Below are 23,791 nucleotides of genomic sequence, written 5' to 3' on the forward strand. Positions count from 1 at the left end.
CCGTCACCTTCGTATTTTTTAAAATGTTCTTCTTTCATGGCCATGGGCCCCCACGGCGTCTGGGCCTTGGTGCATTGCACCAGTTGCACCGTCGATATTTATGCCTGTGGTCTATCACCTCCTCTGATGTCACTGCGGATAACTTCCAGAGTTATCACTTAAAAAGTGGACAGCTGTCGGGTCATTTGGGTCGTTTTGTGCAATGCTTTATCTGTATCTGACTCTGCAAACAATGCAGTTTTAGGACTGTTCAATGAGTTCAAATGGGACCATAATATATATTTTATTTGTTCATTTGACAGAATACAATGCACAGTAAATATATTGCATTAGAAATAGTTATAATATCATTTACATACAGTATGGTCCCTGCAGAGGAGTGTCATCGGTAGCACTTACATTTGGAGCATGGAATTGGAATCAATGGCACATGATTTAAAACAGCATTATATGTATAAAGCATAATAAAAGTTACATTTTATATCCTTGGCACCTAGTTACGAACATAACATCAAACATGATCAAAGCCATGTGATGACAATAAGATTTCAATGAAACAATACCTAAAAAAAGAAAAGAGCCATAGACTTCGTTCTAACATCTGCAGGACTGTTTTTCCCTTCAGCCAGTTTTCTTCACAGACCTGAAATTAAATAGCGTCATACAATTTAACAAAAAAAACTCCAAATAGATGTCTGGCATTACCAATTTAACTTCCAAAAAGTCACATGCATTGCATTTATACACAGAGATATTCTGTATAGTTCCCAACAGTTACATTTCTCCCACCACAATTTCTGAAGTTATTTAATTTTTACTCTCATTATAATTATATGATATCGCTATTTGCTTTCACCTATGTGTCTTGCTTAGGTTATACACATGGACAGATGTGTTGGCCTTCAGCTCTGTAAAGAATGTTAACTATAAAGTCAATCCAACTCAAGGGACCACAACTATAAAGACAGTGGTGAACCACAATAGCCTTACAGCTATTGATGAACAATATAAACAGTTTACAGGGCATCACCATGTTCATAGAACCTTATCATTGGTCAGTGGATGCACAAACATTATGGTTTATGAACCATTCATGGCAGATCTCTCTCTTCTGCGGTTAGTTTTACCACTACCATTCACCACCCATCACTCACTGCTACACTGAATCATATAGAGTTTAGATCCCTTCGAAAATGACATGATACATCTCAATCCTTTCAATAATGTTACTATAAAGGTACCAGTATTTGGTTGTCATAACAACCACTGACAATGGAGAAGTACGTTGGCTAACACTTAAATGACATGGCAAGATGCTAATCAAAGTGACACATGAGGTCTTGAGGAAACGGCTAGTTAGGTTATGAGCAGCATTAGCTCTGCATGCTGTTCTATATGAAGACAGAATCTTACCGAGAGATGTCCCTGCTTTGACCTGAGAATAAACTGTATCTTCACTCTGCTCTGGAGCTGCTGATGAATGTCAATACACACACACACATATTAACAAATTATAAGTAGAGCACATCCACAATGTTGATTCAAGCGGTTTCAATCTTTAACCATATTAATATGTCTAGCTGCTGCTGTAGTTTTAGTATTTTCTCATTATGTAACAGATGCATTGTAGAGCTATATATAACTCCTATAGTATATTGTGTATATTGACAGTGCATGTAGGTACATGTCACGTACCTTTCTTATTCCTGTCTTTGTTTTGGTAGTTAACCTGGGCGTACGTCACATCTGCTGCTACAAAACACAGGTCAGAGCAATAAAGCATTAAAACCTGTTCAGAACTTTTATTTGATATATTGAATTAATTCAGTTCAATTCACAATATACACTTTGGCTGCTTCTTTCAAAGTTACTATTAAGTTCTCTGAAGTGTATTGCACAATGCACACTATGTTGGAGGTAAATAATTAACCCTTAAAAATTACACCAAAACAAAATGTAATGCATGTCGGATATTCATATGAACAATTTACTGATAGGAACTGAATATTACCTGTGTGTGATCCAGTCTTCACTTCAGAATACAAAGAACTCTCAAATGGATCAGCGGGTTTCTCTGCGGAAGAAACTCTCTGTTAGGAACACTTATATTTAATGTATATGTTTAATAACTACGTAGAAATGATTTTACACTGTTATGAAGACACCCCGTGTTGTGTATGACAATGTAGTAGTTGAGCTCATTCATTTAGGACTATGGGAGACTAAAACAATACGACAATTTATTGTCTTAATGGATCCTCATGTCATGTGCATATTTGACATCATTTGACAACACACATGCACGCACACTTTACCTTTACTTTATTTGTTTATTTTGACGAGACAAAGGATATTAATTGGACTGATCACGCACGCACGCAGGCAGACAGACAGACAGACAGACAGACAGACAGACAGACAGACAGACAGACAGACAGACAGACAGACAGACAGTGGTTGTTAAATACAATCACCACTATACAGTCCATAACCTTAAACTATGTTTTTTTGCTCACCATTCTTTCTCTTGCCCATATGTTTGAGTTCAATCTCTGAATATGTCACATCACCGGACTCAGCGGCAGCCTCGTCTGAAAAACAAAGAAATATGTAAATTCATATCATCTACACTGTGATGATATAAAATCTAACAGCGTCCACTCATCTAAACAATAATGTGATACATGATGTGCTACGTACTGTACATGTTTACATCGTGGCTTGAGAGCCTTAAATTTGACTGTTTCATTGACCTTGGTTGGTTTATATTGCTGTCCAGATGAGTTGGTTGAAACTATCTGTAAATATTCCATTTGCCTGTGTGTTTGTTTCATCAAATCAAATCAAAATCAAATCAAACTTTATTTATAAAGCACATTTACAAAGACCAAGGGTCAACCAAAGTCCTGTACAGGATCAAATAAAGGAAGAATAAGACAAAAATAGCATGGTACAGTTGGAGGCCATCGATATTGTCCTTTTATTTTTGCTGAGGTTTGCGTGATCTGCGCAAAAGGACAGTTAACCCATTTTGGGGGGGAACGCCTTTTGGTGTTTTAAACATTATGTTATAATTTAGCTATTGAAAAATAGCAGATCTACAAGCTCATAGCGCGCCACTCGCGAGCTTGTAGGTCTGCTATTTTTTAAAAATCGTGAAAATATTTATTTCAGAAAACTGGAGGATTTAGAAGGATTTTTAAAAATGTTGAGGTCAGGCCTAAATGGGTCAAATGATAAGGCACAATATCGGTGGCACCCAACTGTATAACAACACAAACAACAGGTAGCCAGGGGAGTGAGGCGAAGACTGGGGTAATTGTTTGATTGTTTGTTTGTTTGTTTGTTTGATTGATTGATTGATTGATTGATTGATTGAAAGGCTTACAATGCTGAAGTGGGGAATGGCCGTCTGGACTTCCTTGCCGATTGGTCCTCTGGTCCGCTCCTGAGTGCTGATTGGTTCCCTGGAACCTGACAGATCTATTTCCAGGTAAATATTTAGCATCATAAAGTAGTGAATAAGATCTGCTGTGATCGTGTCTTAAAGTAGGCTACACACAGATGACCCCCTGGGTGGTTGAATAAGAATCCATTGATTCGTCAAGGTTTTTATTCTATACACATTGCTAGTCCTACACATATTCTCATATCATGAGGTCATAATACAGTATCAGGGACAGACAAACTGCACCAGTGTATCATTTTCTCCTGGGTTCATCTACATGTGTTTCCTTGGTTTGATGGTGGATTTAGACTAATTCTGGTGCTGGTTAGCAAACATTGAAATCTTGTGCCATTCCCATTAGCCATCAGCGTTAGCTTGGCCCATCTCTATCTCTGTACACACAAACTTGTCATGCCAACTATAATTTGTTACTAAGTCTATTAATTAACCCCTTCCATCGCCTGTAACACCCTCAGTGGCCTTGTGGTTAGAGTGGCCGTCCTGACATTGGGAGGTTGGGGTTGAATTCCCCCGGGCGGGTCATACCAAACACTATAAAATGACACAATGCCTATCCCTGCTTGGCAGTTGGCACTCAGCGTCAAGGGTTGGTTTGGGGGTAACGTTCCTATGGCATATGCATCATGTCCAGGGGAGGTATAACAGGTGTGTACATCAAGCCACCTCACGCTACAAACACAGGAGATATGATCCTGAACTACAGTATGGGCCACTGTTGTTTCCCAAGGCTACTTATCACTGTCTTGTAATACTCTGTAGAAAATGTAAGAGCTTCCAGTTGACTAAGGATGAGCTTCCAGTTGACTAAGGATATTAATTATCGGGAACAGCCCTATACAAACATATAGATCAGTACCACTACTTACCTGACACAACATGGATCTGTAATTTAAAAACAAAGAGTAAAATGTGTTAAATAGTGTTTTACATCCAATATATTACAGACAATGATGTATCCTATTTAATGGTGGAGACTGAAAGTGTCTAATTGTATTCTCTGCAGTTGTTTGGTCTTGTGGCCATAAAGACTCTGTTGTTGTTACCAGTCTAAGTGCCCTTATTATATTATAGCCTACTGTATTTATATATGTATGTACTGTATGTTTTTGTTTAGTTTTTTTAAGTAATTGTATTGTCTGATGTGTTATGTATTGTTCTGTTGTATTGTTTGTTTGTTAAAAAAAGGAAAATGCAATAAATATATTGTAAAAAAGAAAAGAAAATAGTGTTTTACACAACATTATTGTAGGGATAAACTCTGTTTGAGTGGTTCTCACTTTTAGATGTTCTGTATCGATACAGCAGCAGTAGAAGGACGGTCAGTAGAAGAATCACAACAAGTCCTACAATCAACCACACTACATGTGGAGAACTCTGTTCAGCTACAGTCACTGGAGGTTGAGATCCAGTCACTGAGGGTTGGGTAGATCCAGTCACTGGAAGTTGAGATCCAGTCACTGAGGGTTGAGTAGATCCAGTCACTGAGGGTTGAGTAGATCCAGTCATTGAAGGTTGAACAAATTAACAATTAATACAAAAAGAAAGTAAAACATAAATGGGTTCACAGTATACCTCTTACTGCCATCCAGCTCTGTGGTGACTCTCCTCCAGAATAGTTACACTTGTAGAATCCCTCATCAGACTCAGATACAGCAGGTATGATCATCTCTCCATTGGTGTTAGTTTGGACCGGTTCTTCATTTCTATAAAAGTCCACGTTGGAGAGAGACGAGTGTGTTCTGTGTTTGCATCGAAGAGTGACTTCATGTCCCTCAGCCACAGGGTGAACAGGACTCACCAGGATGACAGGACCATCTGTAAGAAGTAAAAGTCACACCCATGTGAAGTGAGGGACACTCTTATCATCGTACATCATCAAAGACTGTGATTAGCCGATTTTCTTAGACACATATGACGTAAATTCTCCTTTCATTGTCAAAGGCATTTCATGTTTGTGTTGGCACAAAAAGCTGATTTGCTCAGACACATATGACGTTAAATTCTCAATTCATTGTCAATGGCAAATGTGACACGAGTTAGGACAACAAGCTGTATATAGGAGGGGCTGGCGCCCCTCAAAAAACAAACAAATAAACATCCCATATGCTAGGATTCACACTGAAGTAATACAAAATGGTGTAATGAGTTTATTGAATTCAACAGTATTGTTAGGTATTGAATGAAGTAACTGGACTCACCATGTATTGTGATGTTGACAGCATTGCTGTACTCTCCCAATCCAGACTCACACCAGAACACTGTGGTTACACTTTCACCTGGACGTATTATGATCGTTTTATGATCAGGGTACCACTTCAATCTCCATTCAGTAGATTTTCCCTCACATCTCACTGAGTAAGACTTAGAATGATGCTCAGAGAAGAAGTGTTGAGTTCTGTTAGAACTCACTGTGAGAGAACCTGAAGAATGAGCATCTAAAACACAACACAGGGTCAGAGGTCAGTGGTTAAAAAACAGTGTTGCAATGACAGTAAACTAAACTCTGGAAAAATCTGATGTGAGCGAAAATAGGAAAAGTAAGTAAGTAAGTAAGTAAGTAAGTAAGTGCAGAGGCTGTCATGTGGGCTATCTAAAAATCTACCTAGAAGTTACAATATGTAAAACAAACTCACCACCAGACCAGACAAACTGAGGTTCACTGTATCTAGTGTAATAAACTGGGTCTCCTCTCCCAGCTTCACACACATATCCTCCTGTTCCTGTAGGATCATGAATGATGAAGGAACCTTTTACAGTCCCATGGAGGCTACCAGGTAAGAGCTTAGGCTCATACATGTAGTTGTTGTGTGAAGGTTTAGGAACAGCTCTGTACCAGTAGAAGCTCCAGTCTGCAGATGATCCTTTAACCTCACAGCTCAGAGTCACTGAGACTCCAGGACTCAACCATGGAGGAGACACACTGAGAACAGGCCTGTTGTCTGTTGGAAAGTACAATATTGGATTAAAAACAGCTCTCAAAGTCACTCCTCTAAAGTTCAATTCAAGAATTATTTTCACAAATTCTAACACACATGTACATACCAATTATACTACGGTTAAAAATATATCAGTAAGACGCCCTAAAGGGTGAGGTCGCGCTGAAACAACAGAGCTTCTTCATACGGCACAGTTAAGAAGCAGGAGTTAAACTATTAATCTGCTATCTGTGAGGTCAGATGCAGAGTTGCTGGCCGGCTCCATATATGCAGATGTAGGTGATGATCCAGTCTTCTCCATGACACACGCCGTATATAGAGCATGTCTTGCGTGTACAGGGTTTGATGAGGTCAGATCAACATATGGAATTAATTCTGTATTGGCCATATATGGAGCGTGTCACGAGGCGTGACGGACGCAAGATGCTTTTCATAGTAAACTCTGACCTACAGTAGCAATAATATGCATTTATTAAGTGCATCCTATATTAAAATGGGCTAATGGGAGGGCCGGTTGGCAGGCGGGTTAACCACGGCCACGTCACCCTGTCTCAGACATAACCATAAACAAAGCTGATACACCCATATAGTAGTAGGCATGTCATATTACTCAACCATAGGTGTGAACTCTAGACATGAGGGCCACATGGCGGCCAGAGCCTCTAGTATCATATATTTACCTTCACAAACAACACCAACATCTTCACTGTGAGCACAGTAAAAGGATCCAGACCTAGAATGGCTGCACTGTGAGAGACTTGATTCATGACCTGAACAGATTATCGTATTCTTCCAGATGTTCCCAACTCCCGGTCCGAAGAATGCATTGCTCTTTGCTGACAGAGCTGTTCCACAGCCTAACTGTCTACACACTACCTGGGCATCAGGCAGATCCAACACATCATCACACACTGTCCACCAACTGCCATCATCGTAGATCTCTACTCTGCCAGCACAGGCATGTGGTCCGTTGACCAGCCTCACTGGAAAAAAACAAACATAAAACATGAAACTTAGCGTTATTAGAAGAACAACTGAGATGGATTGTGTAAAATGTCATTAATGTCATAAATACTATTTGTTTTACCCCTCTTTTTTAAATCAACACTTCTAAGACTCCAGACCTCCTCCCCAAACTGCTCCCAGATCTGACATCTTGCCACCCCCCTCCGTCTTCCATGATAATTCGTAGTTCCAACTTTATAACTAACTATAATAGCAGTGATAATAACAAAGAGATAATTAATTTTCCTTTTTGTGCCATTTTTACCAACTCCATCACCTATCGACGATGCTAATACGGACTATCCAAATGACCAGTATTGACTATTATTCTATGAAAGCTAACAACTGTGCATGTATTAAAATGAATTGTGTATTACAGTAGCAGGATGGTAGGAACACATCAGATGACCTGTCTATCACTACCCATAATGCCTTGCATTGACGTTGTCTCACCATCTGTTTGAGCAGGTCCACAGTAGACGAGGAAATACAGCACTGTGTGGAGAGAGAGAGGAGAGAGAGAGAGAGAGAGAGAGAGAGAGAGAGAGAGAGAGAGAGAGAGAGAGAGAGAGAGAGAACGAGAGAGAGAGAGAACAGACAAAATATGTTAGTAATAATCAGGAGCATTTAGGTTCAGGTTCATTTATTTGTTTGTCCCCGAAGGGCGATTTGGTTTACAGCAAAGCATAACAGGCAGACACATGAATCACATACAACACAGTAAAAAAGAACATGGTACACATAGAAGATAAAAACAGGATGGCGGATGGCCTGGATATTTATACCTGTTACTTTTGGCCCCTGGAACCTTTAGGCGAAGGCCGGAAGGAAGCAGCCTGTACTCAGAGCTGAGGGGATGGGAGTTGTCCGTACAAATGGACTTGGCTTTCTTAAGCACCTGTTCTTTAAAGACATGATCCAGGCTACTGAAATGTACTGACATTTTGCCAAGGTGGTTTTCGTCCTTTATGTTCAGGTTTCCGTACCAGCAAATGATGGAGAAGGAGATAATCGACTCAATAAATGCACTGTAGAACAGTTTCATTAGAGATTTATCGACCTGAAATTTGGCGAGCCTCCTCAAACAAAAGAGGCGTTGTTGGCCTTTCTTACACAGCAAATCACAGTTTACATCGAATTTCAGCTTGCTGTCAAATGTAGTGCCCAAGTATTTGTAGGTGGTCACCATGGTCAACTTGCTCACCATGGACAACACTGCTCCGGGGAACTGGGGGGGGATCTCCTGAAGTCAACAGGTGTTCAGTGTCTTGCTCAATGACACTTTGACATTAACCCATAACAGGGGTGAAATGGGTATCGAACAGGTGTAACAGCCCTAAATATACCTCTGTGCAAATTATACCTGCCTAGACCAGAATATACCCTGAGGTGTGTGTGTGTGTGTGTGTGTGTGTGTGTGTTCTGTTTTCCTCTCTCTTATTCATTATTTTTATCACTTTCTCATAATGACTCTTGATCTCTTCCTCCCTTTTTCACAAATTTTTGAGGGTCGCTAGCCCCGCCTATATACAGGTTTAATGTTTGTTTTTAGTTCAATGTTTGTTTTAAGAACGCCTTTGACAATGAAGGGAAAAGTTACGTCATATTGTCTCTCATTACGTCATATTGTCCCTCATATTGTCTCTTTATTGTTAATGGCATTTAATGTTTACATCACCTAATCAACATGTTAGACACAAGTTAGACTTTAATATATTAGCGCCCCTCACTTCACACGGGTGTGATTTTTTATTTTAAACCTGGGGACAGTTTGCTCTCTCCAAAGCAGGGTGAGGGGAATGTTTGCTGTGAGGACCTTCTATGATACAGACACACAAACTGTTGACATGCTATGACTTGACTAAATACAGTGTAATAGTTAAAGTAAACTAAAAATAAGAATGAAAAAACTACTCACATGATATTGTGCAGGTTGATGCAAACTTCATCTTCACATGTGAAGTAACGGAATGCTACACAATTATAGTTTGCTTCTTGTTGGCTGCAGTGTCAGTGTCCTGTGTTGTAAGATGCTATCAGCCTATAAGCAGAAGTTCACACTTTTGTTATGACATGCATTATGTCCTAAATTCTCATGAAATGTCTGAGGACATGCATCGGTTTCCTTGTGCTGTGGCACGTTATTAAAAGTTCATAGCTATACATACTTATTTGAGAGTGATATGATGACTTCATTTACATTTATTTTGTAGCTTTTGTGACATGGATTCATCATCATACTATGTAGACCTAGCCTTTGAGTTAAGAATGTCAGTTCCATTGTCTCTTCAAGCTGATTTATCAGCAAAGGGGAAAACAAAATGACCTAGCCTAGTGTAGCATTAAACTTGACTCTGTCTTAGCGAAATACTAGGAAAGAGTAACTCTTTCCTTGGCCCTCCCAAGGAAGCTTAGAGAAGGAAAGGTCATGGTCATGTGACCTTTGTCATATAATCGGTTCAGGAATATAAAAGAAGACATATTACATGTTTTCTAATCACTTGCTTTTCGATGTGCACAGAGTGCACAGTAGCCTAGATAATTTTATTTGAGGATCTAAACAGCAGCAGGTATCGTTTCTGTCTCGGATGTATCGAGATATTTGGCTGCCAGACAGGAAACTGTGGACATTCTTGCGATACTTTGCACGTTCAGAAACAATAGCACCCTTTTTGCTCTTTAGATACCTCTGCACAGTTACACAGTGTACACATTGAAAAGAAACAGACAATAATGTGTTATATGTCTTCTGTTATTTTCCAGAAGCGATTACTTTACAAAAGGTCTCAGTCATTCAGAAATAGTGTTTGTTCATGAATTGGTCACTGCATTCTGCCAAACCTCCGGGTGTAGTTTGGCTCCCATGAAAGAATCCATGAATGTGACCAGTCAGTCACGTGACCATGTCCCTTCCTTCTGTAAGCTTCCTTGGGCATTCCCCAAAGTGATAACAACAAATTCAAAGTCGTACGGTTTTGTCTCACACGTTACCGCGTTCTCTTGGAGCGGCTAGCCGTGCCTCGCTCGGTATGACCAGGCCGGGGATCGAACCCCGACCTCCCAGTTTCAGGGCAGATACTCTAACCACAAGGCCACTGTCTGGTGAAAGATTTACCCTAGCGCGAAACGTTATGCAACACCGCATCTCTCTGGGTTGGGAGAATGGCCTCGGCCAGCCTGCTTTAATACCCAAGGGGATAATTGGGACCAGGTGTGTCAATCCCAAGACACACCTCAGCAGGCCGGCCCAGTGGCCCTCTCCTCCAGGAACAGAAAACATAACAATTAGTATCAAACCAGACGAACCACACACACAATCATGGGATGGGTCATTACAGTGAGCCGCCTCAATTGCTGTGCTGTGGAAAGGATACCATATACGAAGAAAGTGAAATCTATGATAGGGTTTGCGGCGCTTTTACCAAACTTGGGAGATGTAAATGGTGCATTTACAGTATATAGCACCTTTATCCAAGGTGCCTTACAATGATTGAGCATTACATTCACCCATTCACACATACACTCATACACCGACGATGTCGACGGAAACCATGCAAGGCAGGTGCTCATCGGGTCTATCATTAATGTGCGTAATGGAAATGAATTATTCCATTGAATAATTGGAATAATAATAATAAGGCAATGACTGGCAAGGATGTGTGGCGAAGTAATTTCTGCCACGTGCGACGAGGTCGGCCGGGGCGCAAGGCCTGATGGAGGGGAAAGGAACTGGTTGGTTGGAATAACATGTTCCTTCCACGCGCTACGTCCAACCGGGGAAACTCCCCCCCCCCCCCTGTCAGGTGATAAGAAGCGGCCTGCTCACTCCTCATGCATTGAATGAAGCATGAGCTCAGTTCTTGGCTCGCCCCAGGTTGGCAGAGGGAGAGTAGCGCCCAGGGGGAAAAAAGTGAGATAAGATTTTAGGGAAGGAGCAACACAGAAGAGTTTTTGGGCCACGGTACATCCGCAGCTAGTGTAGCACAATGTCTACAACGACGTGAATGTCGTGAATGGAATAATTAATGTCCATTAGGCACATTTCATGACAGTGGTCTTTCCCAAGAACACTTCGACACTAACTCTGGGGGAGCCCGGGATCAAACAGGAAACCTTCCAGTTCCTAAGCGACCTCCTGAGCAATTTGAGCTACTAAAAATATTGGACGTGCTTTGAAATGATAATGGAACTACCTCATGAACTGATGTGACTGTATGTATTGGACGCCGTTGCATTTTGCTCTTTGTGTTGATCAGATTTATTTTCAATTCAATACTTTATTTGATTGTTTACTGTTACTGTAGGTGTCTGGTGTTTATCTGTTTTCTGCTTCTGTGTAAAGTATGTCTAACCATTGTGTAAACTAATTGTCTGTATTACGTCTTGTGTTAATTGTGTTTAAAAACAATAGACATATTAAAGGCTCTCCAGTAAATATGTGGGGCCAGTTGTGTTCCAGAGTTAGAACATCATCTGGTGACTCACAAACACATAGCAGTTAGAACACAAACACACACACGTAGAATCAAACCAAATTCTACAAACAGCCTTGTCTGTCACTAAATCACACAAAGAGATGAATTCAACACCAGTGAACCAGACATACACAACTGGACAAACATATGGAATTGCACGTTTAAGCCACATGGTGGCAGCCAAAGACCACTAACATGATGCATACACACCATAGCATCTTAATAGCCTAATAATATAAACTGATAGTGTAATAATGTAATAATTGACCCGTTGAGAGCATACAGTATGTACTGTAACACGTGTTAATGTGATCTTGACTGAGTGAATAAAGGCAATATTAAATGTCATACACATACAGTTTGTTGATAACTTCATGTGGGTAAAATTCACGTGCAATCACGTTTCACATTCTCACTTGACTGCCGTTTTAAAATCACGTCTAATTCACGTTCTAATGAAACAAACTGAAAACACAAAGATCTGACACCTTGTTCACATCCAATGATCATTGATTTTCTGAACAAACGGAGGCAAAATGAATCAATTTATTTACTTCACATTAATGGTCAACATTACATACAAACATTAAGACTTTATATCTACTGTAAAATAAAATACTTGATGCAGAATTATTTTAAAGACAATCTTCCATAGGTTAATTAAAACTGTATAAAATTGGTAAAAATCTAAGTTTAAAATCTTTCAACACAGACAATATTTTATCTGATATCTAATGAGATTTCTTTAAAACAGCTATAGTCATTTAATTTGATCTTTCCCATATTTGTATTGCTCTACAATGAAGCAACTGTAAAATAGGCTGTTAACATTTTCTATAATGAATTGCATTTGTATAGCGCTTTTCCAAGTGCTCAAAGCGCTTTACAATGGTTCATTCATTCATACATTGGGAGGTGAAGCGGCGAACAGTCGACACCAACGTCCTCACTTCCCACATTCACACACCAGTGGTGGCGAGCTCACACTGACCGACTCATTGGAGGCAATGTAGGGTTCAGTGTCTTGCCCAAGGACACTTCGACATGTGGACAGGAGGAGCCGGGATTCAAACCTCCAACCCAGGGATCATTGGACGACCTGCTCCACCTCCTGAGCCACAGCCGCCCCATCTATGTTCTGTGTGCGTGTGCGTGTGCGTGCGAGAGAGAGAGAGAGAGAGAGAGAGAGAGAGAGAGAGAGAGAGAGAGAGCTCCACTGCAAAGTGAGGTGTTGAGTTGTCCTACACAGCTGTATCTACGGAGATGAAACAAAGTTACAGTAAACATTTTAAACAGGATACTCAACATACAGTAGCCTAATGGAGTCTGCCATTTTATTTTCTGCTTTTATTCAATTTTGGAATATTACAACATGCCTATTGAATGTATTATTAGCCTACAGTATTCCTGTGAATGGCCGGCCACATAATACAGTCATTAAGGTTGTCAGTCAACCTAACGTGTGTACTGTAGTGTATGTGACCTGAAGTCTGTTTCCATTCAATAACATAGTAGGCTTTGTGTGTGTGTGTGTGTGTGTGTGTGTGTGTGTGTGTGCGTGCGTGCGTGCGTGCGTGCGTGCGTGCGTGCGTGCGTGCGTGCGTGCGTGCGTGCGTGCGTGCGTGCGTGCGTGCGCCAGAGAGAACTATAGAGAAAGAGAGATGCAAGCGGGAGAGAGGCAGACGATATTTAATTGCTCAAAACAATGTGCTAAACATTGCAGGACTCAGCTGCTTCATATATACATATCAGCAATTGAGAATTCACTTATATATTTAAATAAATATTTAAAACGTGTATACTGTACCATTTTCATAGTCTGGGTTTTGGATTACGCCATAGACACTTGTGTCACCTATAAGGAAACCAACAATCATTAATGTGGTGCTTATTTGTGTTAATTCATAAATGTTTCACACTAATCATTCTGCTAATTAGGAGAAAAAATGACTGGCAGACTTGTAACTACTACAAATCATTTTTTTTGTTTAATAAATTAAGATTTACTAGAGCGGTGCCCTGGGGCCTCTACAGTGGTGCCCGACCCGTTACGTTGGAAATGCATGCCCCACCCAGATATTATGTCTGTGTCCCCATATATATGTCAGGTATGCCCAAATATGGAGTCTATGCAGACGTCATAATGATGTCAGAACAGGCCAGCTCCATATGGACCTCTGGGCAGGGCCCTGCCCAGAGCCTGGGCAGAGGCCTTTTTGGGGCGGTTCTGTACAACCGTGGGTCCGACCGACTGTCGAATTTGAAGTCGGTGGAGCAAACAGTTCTCAAGTTACGTGGATTACACACATGCAGACAGACGTACAGACAGACGTACAGACAGACGTACGTATAGAGACTTGGTGCATTTATAATTAGATGTTACCAGCAACATGATTGGTTCAAACACTGACCGTGCTGCAGTGCGCTGTACACATCATCAGGAGACCCACTTTGATTGGTCCTGTGAGCTGTAACTGAGCCCTGATTGGTTGCCTGAGACTGAACCGGTCTGTAATTAAGAGATAATTATATTGAACAGGAATTAAATAGAAAACAAGATGCGAACTATACTGCTGTTGATGAATAAGACAGAGCACTTACCTGGCACAACATGGAGCTGTAAAAAAAGCAAAAGGCACATACCCGCGGTAAGTGGTACTGTACATAAATCATTGATTCTGAATTACTCAGCGATTGTATCTATATGCAATACATCTAATAGTATGTCTCACCTTTAGATGTTGTGTATCGACACAGCAGGAGCAGAAGAATGGTCAGCAGAATCCCAACAAAAAGTCCTACGGTCAACCACACTACATGTTGAGAACTCACTGGAGGTCGAGTAGATCCAGTCACTGGAGGTTTGGACACAAAAAAAAAAACAGTGAAAATGTAATTTGAATTTAACATAATTAGGCATAATAGTTCCATCAACATGTGACCGGTCATGTCAATATGGATGCTTTAGGGATACTGACACAGCTGCAAAACACCCTCGGCAAGCGGTAGTGTCTCTCGGCGGCATCAGTCCGACACTACTCCAAAACCCTAACCCTAACCGCAAGTACGACGCAATGCATGTCGGACCAACGCACTCCCGCGGAAGCGAGTGGCAGTCGAGTGTCAAAATCCCCCCAGGCAGTGCCGCCCCTTCTCCCGGGAGTGCTGCACCTTATCTACACATGTGTACCTGCCGCTGTTTTAACCTTAACCTTATTAATGTTCCTTATTTGCTGCTATTTCCTTTAACCTCATGTACATACTGTACCTGCTATACTATACGCATGGCATAATATAATATATAATGCATTACCGTATATGTTTTTCATGTGATTATTTGACCAGTTTCTACCTTTTTCTATATCTTTATTTTCTGGCTCTGCCTCCTAGCTATTCTTCCTCTCATTTCTGAAAACAACCACTAAATAAAATAAATAAATAAATGAATTAATGAAACCTTTGGTTTAATGATAAATACACTATACTCACATGTCACTGCCATCCAGCTCTGTGGTGACTCTCCTCCAGAATAGTTACACTTGTAGAATCCCTCATCAGACTCAGATACAGCAGGTATGATCATCTCTCCATTGGTGTTAGTTTGGACCGGTTCTTCATTTCTATAAAAGTCCACGTTGGAGAGAGACGAGTGTGTTCTGTGTTTGCATTGAAGAGTGACTTCATGTCCCTCAGCCACAGGGTGAACAGGACTCACCAGGATGACAGGACCATCTGTAAGAAGTAAAACAAATAAAAAATAAACACCCCATATGCTAGGATTAATATGGGGTAATACAAAAGTATATTGTAACGTTTAGCACCCTGAGCTGGAGTCGAACCCCGGCCTCCAACTCAGTAGACAAGGCAAGCAACAAGCTGCGCCAAGAGAGCTAGCTCCCTTGGAGGAGCAAGTTACGGCCGGGTCTTTCACAGGGTCGTTACAATATGTAATGAGTTTATGGAATTCAACAGTATTGTTGTCTCCACCAGGCCGAAAGCATGGGGAGAGAGTATGTTTTGTTAGGTATTGAATGAAGTAACTGGACTCACCATATACTGTGATGTTGACAGCATTGCTGTACTCTCCCAGTCCAGACTCACACCAGAACACTTTGGTGACACTTTCACCTGGACGTAATAGTTTGTTTTGATAACCGTAGTTGATCACGCTCCATTGAGTAGATGTAACCTCACATCTCACTGAGTAAGACTTAGAATTATGCTCAGAGAGGAAGTGTTGAGTTCTGTTAGAACTCACTGTGAGAGAACCTGAAGAATGAGCATCTAAAACACAACACAGGGTCAGAGGTCAGTGGTTAAAAAACAGTGTTGCAATGACAGTAAACTAAACTCTGGAAAAATCTGAGAATGTGAGCGAAAATAGGAAAAGTTGCAAGTAAGTAAGTAAGTAAGTAAGTAAGTAAGTAAGTAAGTAAGTAAGTAAGTGCAGAGGCTGTCATGTGGGCTATCTAAAAATCTACCTAGAAGTTACAATATGTAAAACAAACTCACCACCAGACCAGACAAACTGAGGTTCACTGTATCTAGTGTAATAAACTGGGTCTCCTCTCCCAGCTTTACACGCATATCCTCCTGTTCCTGTAGGATCATGAATGATGAAGGAACCTTCTACAGTCCCATGGAGGCTACCAGGTAAGAGCTCATACATGTAGTTGTGTGAAGGTTTAGGAACAGCTCTGTACCAGTCGAAGCTCCAGTCTGCAGATGATCCTTTAACCTCACAGCTCAGAGTCACTGAGACTCCAGGACTCAACCATTGAGGAGACACACTGAGAACAGCATGCGGTTCTGTTGGAAAGCACATTTATCTGAAAAACAGCTCTCAAAGTCACTCCTCTAAAATTCAATTCAAGAATTATTTTCACAAATTCTAACACACATGTACATACCAATTATACTACGGTTAAAAATATATCAGTAAGACGCCCTAAAGGGTGAGGTCGCGCTGAAACAACAGAGCTTCTTCATACGGCACAGTTAAGAAGCAGGAGTTAAACTATTAATCTGCTATCTGTGAGGTCAGATGTAGAGTTGCTGGCCGGCTCCATATATGCAGATGTAGGTGATGATCCAGTCTTCTCCATGACACACGCCGTATATAGAGCATGTCTTGCGTGTACAGGGTTTGATGTGGTCAGATCAACATATGGAATGAATTCTGTATTGGCCATATATGGAGCGTGTCACGAGGCGTGACAGACGCAAGATGCTTTTCATAGTAAACTCTGACCTACAGTAGCAATAATATGCATTTATTAAGTGCATCCTATATTCAAATGGGCTAATGGGAGGGCCGGTTGGCAGGCGGGTTAACCACGGCCACGTCACCCTGTCTCAGACATAACCATAAACAAAGCTGATACACCCATATAGTAGTAGGCATGTCATATTACTCAACCATAAACAAACGTGAGGTGGCGCGACGTAGCGTGTGACCGAACTCTAGACATGAGGGCCGCATGGCGGCCGGACCCTCTAGTAGCCTATATTTACCTTCACAAACAACACCAGCATCTTCACTGTGAGCACAGTAAAATGTTCCAATCCAAGGATGGCTGCACTGTGAGAGACTTGATTCACGGCCTGAACAGCTGACCTTTTTCTTCCAGATGCTCCCAACTCCCGGTCCGAAGAATGCATTCTTCTCTGCTGACAGAGCTGTTCCACAGCCTAACTGTCTACACACTACCTGGGCATGATTCATATCCCACACATCATCACACACTGTCCACCAACTGCCATCATCGTAGATCTCTACTCTGCCAGCACAGGCATGTGGTCCGTTGACCAGCCTCACTGGAAAAAAACAAACATAAAACATGAAATTTAGCGTTATTAGAAGAACAACTGAAATGGATTGTGAAATGTTACGGTTGTACATTGCATTTGAACATTGCACATGCACATGTTTTTCTTTATTTTTTTGTAATTTGCAGAAACATACGGTGACAAGGCTGTTTTTCACATGACCCTGAAACAAGGAAGTGTAAGAATAAACAATGCCTCATCTACCTATCGACGATGCTAATACGGACTATCCAAATGACCAGTATTGACTATTATTCTATGAAAGCTAACAACTGTGCATGTATTAAAATGAATTGTGTATTACAGTATAGCAGGATGGTAGGAACACATCAGATGACCTGTCTATCACTACCCATAATGCCTTGCATTGACGTTGTCTCACCTGTTTGAGCAGGTCCACAGCAGACGAGGAAATACAGCACTGTGTGGAGAGAGAGAGGGAGAGAGAGAGAGAGAGAGAGAGAGAGAGAGAGAGAGAGAGAGAGAGAGAGAGAGAGAGAGAGCGAGAGAGAGAACGAGAGAACGAGAGAGAGAGAGAACAGACAAAATATGTTAGTAATAATCAGGAGCATTTAGGTTCAGGTTCAGGTTCATTTATTTGTTTGTCCCCGAAGGGGCGATTTGGTTTACAGCAAAGCATAACAGGCAGACACATGAATCACATACAACACAGTAAAAAAGAACATGGTACACATAGAAGATAAAAACAGGATGGCGGATGGCCTGGATATTTATACCTGTTACTTTTGGCCCCTGGAACCTTTAGGCGAAGGCCGGAAGGAAGCAGCCTGTACTCAGAGCTGAGGGGATGGGAGTTGTCCGTACAAATGGACTTGGCTTTCTTAAGCACCTGTTCTTTAAAGACATGATCCAGGCTACTGAAATGTACTGACATTTTACCAAGGTGGTTTTCGTCCTTTATGTTCAGGTTTCCGTACCAGCAAATGATGGAGAAGGAGATAATGGACTCAATAAATGCACTGTAGAACAGTTTCATTAGAGATTTATCGACCTGAAATTTGGTGAGCCTCCTCAAACAAAAGAGGCGTTGTTGGCCTTTCTTACACAGCAAATCACAGTTTACATCGAATTTCAGCTTGCTGTCAAATGTAGTGCCCAAGTATTTGTAGGTGGTCACCATGGTCAACTTGCTCACCATGGACAACACTGCTCCGGGGAACTGGGGGGGGATCTCCTGAAGTCAACAGGTGTTCAGTGTCTTGCTCAATGACACTTTGACATTAACCCATAACAGGGGTGAAATGGGTATCGAACAGGTGTAACAGCCCTAAATATACCTCTGTGCAAATTATACCTGCCTAGACCAGAATATACCCTGAGGTGTGTGTGTGTGTGTGTGTGTGTGTGTGTGTGTGTGTGTGTGTGTGTGTGTGTGTGTGTGTGTGTGTGTGTGTGTGTGTGTGTGTGTGTGTGTGTGTGTGTGTGTGTGTGTGTGTTCTGTTTTCCTCTCTCTTATTCATTATTTTTATCACTTTCTCATAATGACTCTTGATCTCTTCCTCCCTTTTTCACACATTTTTGAGGGTCGCTAGCCCCGCCTATATACAGGTTTAATGTTTGTTTTTAGTTCAATGTTTGTTTTAAGAACGCCTTTGACAATGAAGGGAAAAGTTACGTCATATTGTCCCTCATTACGTCATATTGTCCCTCATTACGTCATATTGTCTCTTTATTGTTAATGGCATTTAATGTTTATGCACCGTTTGTTTTACATCACCATTACATCACCTAATCAACATGTTAGACACAAGTTAGACTTTAATATATTAGCGCCCCTCACTTCACACGGGTGTGATTTTTTATTTTAAACCTGGGGACAGTTTGCTCTCTCCAAAGCAGGGTGAGGGGAATGTTTGCTGTGAGGACCTTCTATGATACAGACACACAAACTGTTGATGCTGCTATGACTTGACTAAATACAGTGTAATAGTTAAAGTAAACTAAAAATAAGAATGAAAAAACTACTCACATGATATTGTGCAGGTTGATGCAAACTTCATCTTCACATGTGAAGTAACGGAATGCTACACAATTATAGTTTGCTTCTTGTTGGCTGCAGTGTCCACACAGTGTCCTGTGTTGTAAGATGCTATCAGCCTATCAGCAGAAGTTCACACTTTTGGGTATGACATGCATTATGTCCTAAATTCTCATGAAATGTCTGAGGACATGCATCGGTTTCCTTGTGCTGTGGCACGTTATTAAAAGTTCATAGCTATACATACTTATTTGAGAGTGATATGACGACTTCATTTGCATTTCTTTTGTAGCTTTTGTGACAGCATTCATCATCATACTATGTAGACCTAGCCTTTGAGTTAAGAATGTCAATAAGAATGTCAGTTCCATTGTCTCTTCAAGCTGATTTATCAGCAAAGGGGAAAACAAAATGACCTAGCCTAGTGTAGCATTAAACTACTTGACACTGTCTTACCGAAATACTAGGAAAGAGTAACTCTTTCCTTGGCCCTCCCAAGGAAGCTTAGAGAAGGAAAGGTCATGGTCATGTGACTGGGCTGCGCCATGACACGGACCAGCTCATAATAAACATTATTTCTGAACAATTTAGACCTTTGTATAATCGGTTCAGGAATATAAAAGAAGACATATTACATGTTTTCTAATCACTTGCTTTTCGATGTGCACAGAGTGCACAGTAGCCTATATAATTTTATTTGAGGATCTAAACAGCAGCAGGTATCGGTTCTGTCTCGGATGTATCGAGATATTTGGCTGCCAGACAGGAAACTGTGGACATTCTTGCAATACTTTGCACGTTCAGAAACAATAGCACCCTTTTTGCTCTTTAGATACCTCTGCACAGTTACACAGTGTACACATTGAAAAGAAACACAGACAATAATGTGTTATATGTCTTCTGTTATTTTCCAGAAGCGATTACTTTACAAAAGGTCTCAGTCATTCAGAAATAGTGTTTGTTCATGAATTGGTCACTGCATTCTGCCAAACTTCCGGGTGTAGTTTGGCTCCCATGAAAGCATCCATGAATGTGACCAGTCACGTGACCATGTCCCTTCCTTCTATAAGCTTCCTTGGGCCTTCCCCAAAGTGATAACAACAAATTCAAAGTCGTACGATTTTGTCTCACACGTTACCGCAGTGAAAAGTTTTCTCTGCATTTGACCTATCTCTTGGAGCGGCTAGCCGTGCCTCGCTCGGTATGACCGGGCCGGGGATTGAACCCCGACCTCCCAGTTTCAGGGCAGATACTCTAACCACAAGGCCACTGTCTGGTGAAAGATTTACCCTAGCGCGAAACGTTATGCAACACAGGATCTCTCTGGGTTGGGAGAATGGCCTCGGCCAGCCTGCTTTAATACCCAAGGGGTTTAATTGGGACCAGGTGTGTCAATCCCAAGACACACCTCAGCAGGCCCTCTCCTCCAGGAACAGAAAACATAACAATTAGTATCAAACCAGATGAACCACACACACAATCATGGGATGGGTCATTACAGTGAGCCGCCTCAATTGCTGTGCTGTGGAAAAGATAACATATACGAGGAAAGTGAAATCTATGATAGGGTTTGTGGCGCTTTTACCAAACTTAGGAGATGTAAATGGTGCATTTACAGTATATAGCACCTTTATCCAAGGTGCCTTACAATGATTGAGCATTACATTCACCCATTCACACATACACTCATACACCGACGATGTCGACGGAAACCATGCAAGGCAGGTGCTCATCGGGAGCAATTAGGGGTTCAGGGTCTGTCATTAATGTGCGTAATGGAAATGAATTATTCCATTGAATAATTGGACTAATAATAATAAGAAAATGACTGGCAAGGGTGTGTGGCGAAGTAATTTCTGCCACGTGCGACGAGGTCGGCCGGGGCGCCCGGCCTGATGGAGGGGAAAGGAACTGGTTGGTTGGAATAACATGTTCCTTCCACGCGCTACGTCCAACCGGGGAAACTCCCCCCGGCCTGCTCACTCCTCATGCATTGAATGGAGCTCAGTTCTTGGCTCACCCCAGGTTGGCAGAGGGAGAGTAGCGCCCAGGAACGTCTACAACGACGTGAATGTCGTGAATGGAATAATGAATGTCCATTAGGCACATTTCATGACAGTGGTCTTTCTCAAGAACACTTCGACACTAACTCTGGGGGAGCCCGGGATCAAACAGGAAACCTTCCAGTTCCTAAGCGACCTCCTGAGCAATTTGAGCTACTAAAAGTATTGGACGTGCTTTGAAATGATAATGGAACTACCTCATGAACTGATGTGACTGTATGTATTGTATGTATTGAACGCCGTTGCATTTTGCTCTTTGTGTTGATCAGATTTATTTTCAATTCAATACTTTATTTGATTGTTTACTGTTACTGTAGGTGTCTGGTGTTTATCTGTTTTCTGCTTCTGTGTAAAGTATGTCTAACCATTGTGTAAACTAATTGTCTGTATTACGTCTTGTGTTAATTGTGTTTAAAAACAATAGACATATTAAAGGCTCTCCAGTAAATATGTGGGGCCAGTTGTGTTCCAGAGTTAGAACATCATCTGGTGACTCACAAACACATAGCAGTTAGAACACAAACACACACACGTAGAATCAAACCAAATACTACAAGCCTTGTCTGTCACTAAATCACACAAAGAGATGAATTCAACACCAGTGAACCAGACATACACAACTGGACAAACATATGGAATTGCACATTTAAGCCACATGGTGGCAGCCAAAGACCACTAACAAGATGCATACACACCATAGCATCTTAATAGCCTAATAATATAAACTGATAGTGTAATAATGTAATAATTGACCCGTTGAGAGCATACAGTATGTACTGTAACACGTGTTAATGTGATCTTGACTGAGTGAATAAAGGCAATAAATGTCATACACATACATTTTGTTGATAACTTCTAATGAAACAAACTGAAAACACAAAGATCTGACACCTTGTTCACATCCAATGATCATTGATTTTCTGAACAAACGGAGGCAAAATGAATCAATTTATTTACTTCACATTATTGGTCAACATTACATACAAACATTAATATCTACTGTAAAAGAAAATACTTGATGCAGAATTATTTTAAAGACAATCTTCCATAGGTTAATTCAAACTGTATGTATAAAATTGGTAGAAATCTAAGTTTAAAATCTTTCAACACAGACAATATTTTATCTGATATCTAATGAGATTTCTTTAAAACAGCTATAGTCATTTAATTTGATCTTTCCCATATTTGTATTGCTCTACAATGACGCAACTGTAAAATAGGCTGTTAACATTTTCTATAATGAATTGAATTTTCATAGCGCTTTTCCAAGTGCTCAAAGCGCTTTACAATGGTTCATTCATTCATACATTGGGAGGTGAAGCGGCGAACAGTCGACGCCAGCGTCCTCACATCCCACATTCACACACCAGTGGTGGCGAGCTCACACTGACCGACTCATTGGAGGCAATGTAGGGTTCAGTGTCTTGCCCAAGGACACTTCGACATGTGGACAGGAGGAGCCGGGATTCAAACCTCCAACCCAGGGATCATTGGACGACCTGCTCCACCTCCTGAGCCACAGCCGCCCCATCTATGTTCTGCGTGTGTGTGTGTGAGAGTGAGAGTGAGAGTGAGAGTGAGAGTGAGAGAGAGTGTGAGAGTGAGTGTGAGTGTGAGTGTGAGAGTGAGAGTGAGAGTGTGAGTGTGAGTGTGAGTGTGAGAGTGAGAGTGAGAGTGAGAGTGAGAGTGAGAGTGAGAGAGAGAGAGAGAGAGAGAGAGAGAGAGAGAGAGAGAGAGTGAGAGTGAGAGTGAGAGTGAGAGTGAGAGAGAGAGAGAGAGAGAGAGAGAGAGAGAGAGAGAGAGAGAGAGAGAGAGAGTGAGGTGTCCTACACAGCTGTATCTACGGAGATGAAACAAAGTTACAGTAAACATTTTAAACAGGATACTCAACATACAGTAGCCTAATGGAGTCTGCCATTTTATTTTCTGATTTTACTCAATTTTGGAATATTACATCATGCCTATTGAATTATTATTAGCCTACAGTATTCCTGTGAATGGCCGGCCACATAATA

At 41.2% G+C, this 23,791-nt stretch overlaps 1 protein-coding gene across 1 annotated transcript in view; it reads right to left on the reverse strand.

Annotated features, from left to right (window-relative positions):
• Positions 1-268: 268 nt before the first annotated feature.
• The window catches only part of LOC306928857 (scavenger receptor cysteine-rich domain-containing protein DMBT1-like), a 58,299-nt gene continuing 34,776 nt past the window's right edge, over positions 269-23,791 (reverse strand). Inside the window, exons 29-50 of the mRNA XM_079509131.1 lie at positions 18,097-18,135; positions 17,316-17,702; positions 16,398-16,694; positions 15,936-16,169; positions 15,375-15,617; positions 14,618-14,740; positions 14,487-14,502; positions 14,297-14,394; positions 13,693-13,740; positions 7,864-7,905; positions 7,086-7,388; positions 6,103-6,408; positions 5,668-5,904; positions 5,042-5,284; positions 4,747-4,950; positions 4,336-4,351; positions 3,389-3,483; positions 2,517-2,591; positions 2,012-2,074; positions 1,696-1,752; positions 1,414-1,473; positions 269-643 (exon numbers count right to left, since the gene is read on the reverse strand). Of these exons, the coding sequence (XP_079365257.1) occupies positions 636-643; positions 1,414-1,473; positions 1,696-1,752; positions 2,012-2,074; positions 2,517-2,591; positions 3,389-3,483; positions 4,336-4,351; positions 4,747-4,950; positions 5,042-5,284; positions 5,668-5,904; positions 6,103-6,408; positions 7,086-7,388; positions 7,864-7,905; positions 13,693-13,740; positions 14,297-14,394; positions 14,487-14,502; positions 14,618-14,740; positions 15,375-15,617; positions 15,936-16,169; positions 16,398-16,694; positions 17,316-17,702; positions 18,097-18,135 (3,194 nt within the window). The 3' untranslated portion in view covers positions 269-635. The remainder of the gene's footprint in view (positions 644-1,413; positions 1,474-1,695; positions 1,753-2,011; positions 2,075-2,516; positions 2,592-3,388; positions 3,484-4,335; positions 4,352-4,746; positions 4,951-5,041; positions 5,285-5,667; positions 5,905-6,102; positions 6,409-7,085; positions 7,389-7,863; positions 7,906-13,692; positions 13,741-14,296; positions 14,395-14,486; positions 14,503-14,617; positions 14,741-15,374; positions 15,618-15,935; positions 16,170-16,397; positions 16,695-17,315; positions 17,703-18,096; positions 18,136-23,791) is intronic.

Source organism: Electrona antarctica (genome assembly GCF_951216825.1).
Source record: "Electrona antarctica genome assembly, chromosome: 8".
NCBI classification, from domain to species: domain Eukaryota; kingdom Metazoa; phylum Chordata; class Actinopteri; order Myctophiformes; family Myctophidae; genus Electrona; species Electrona antarctica.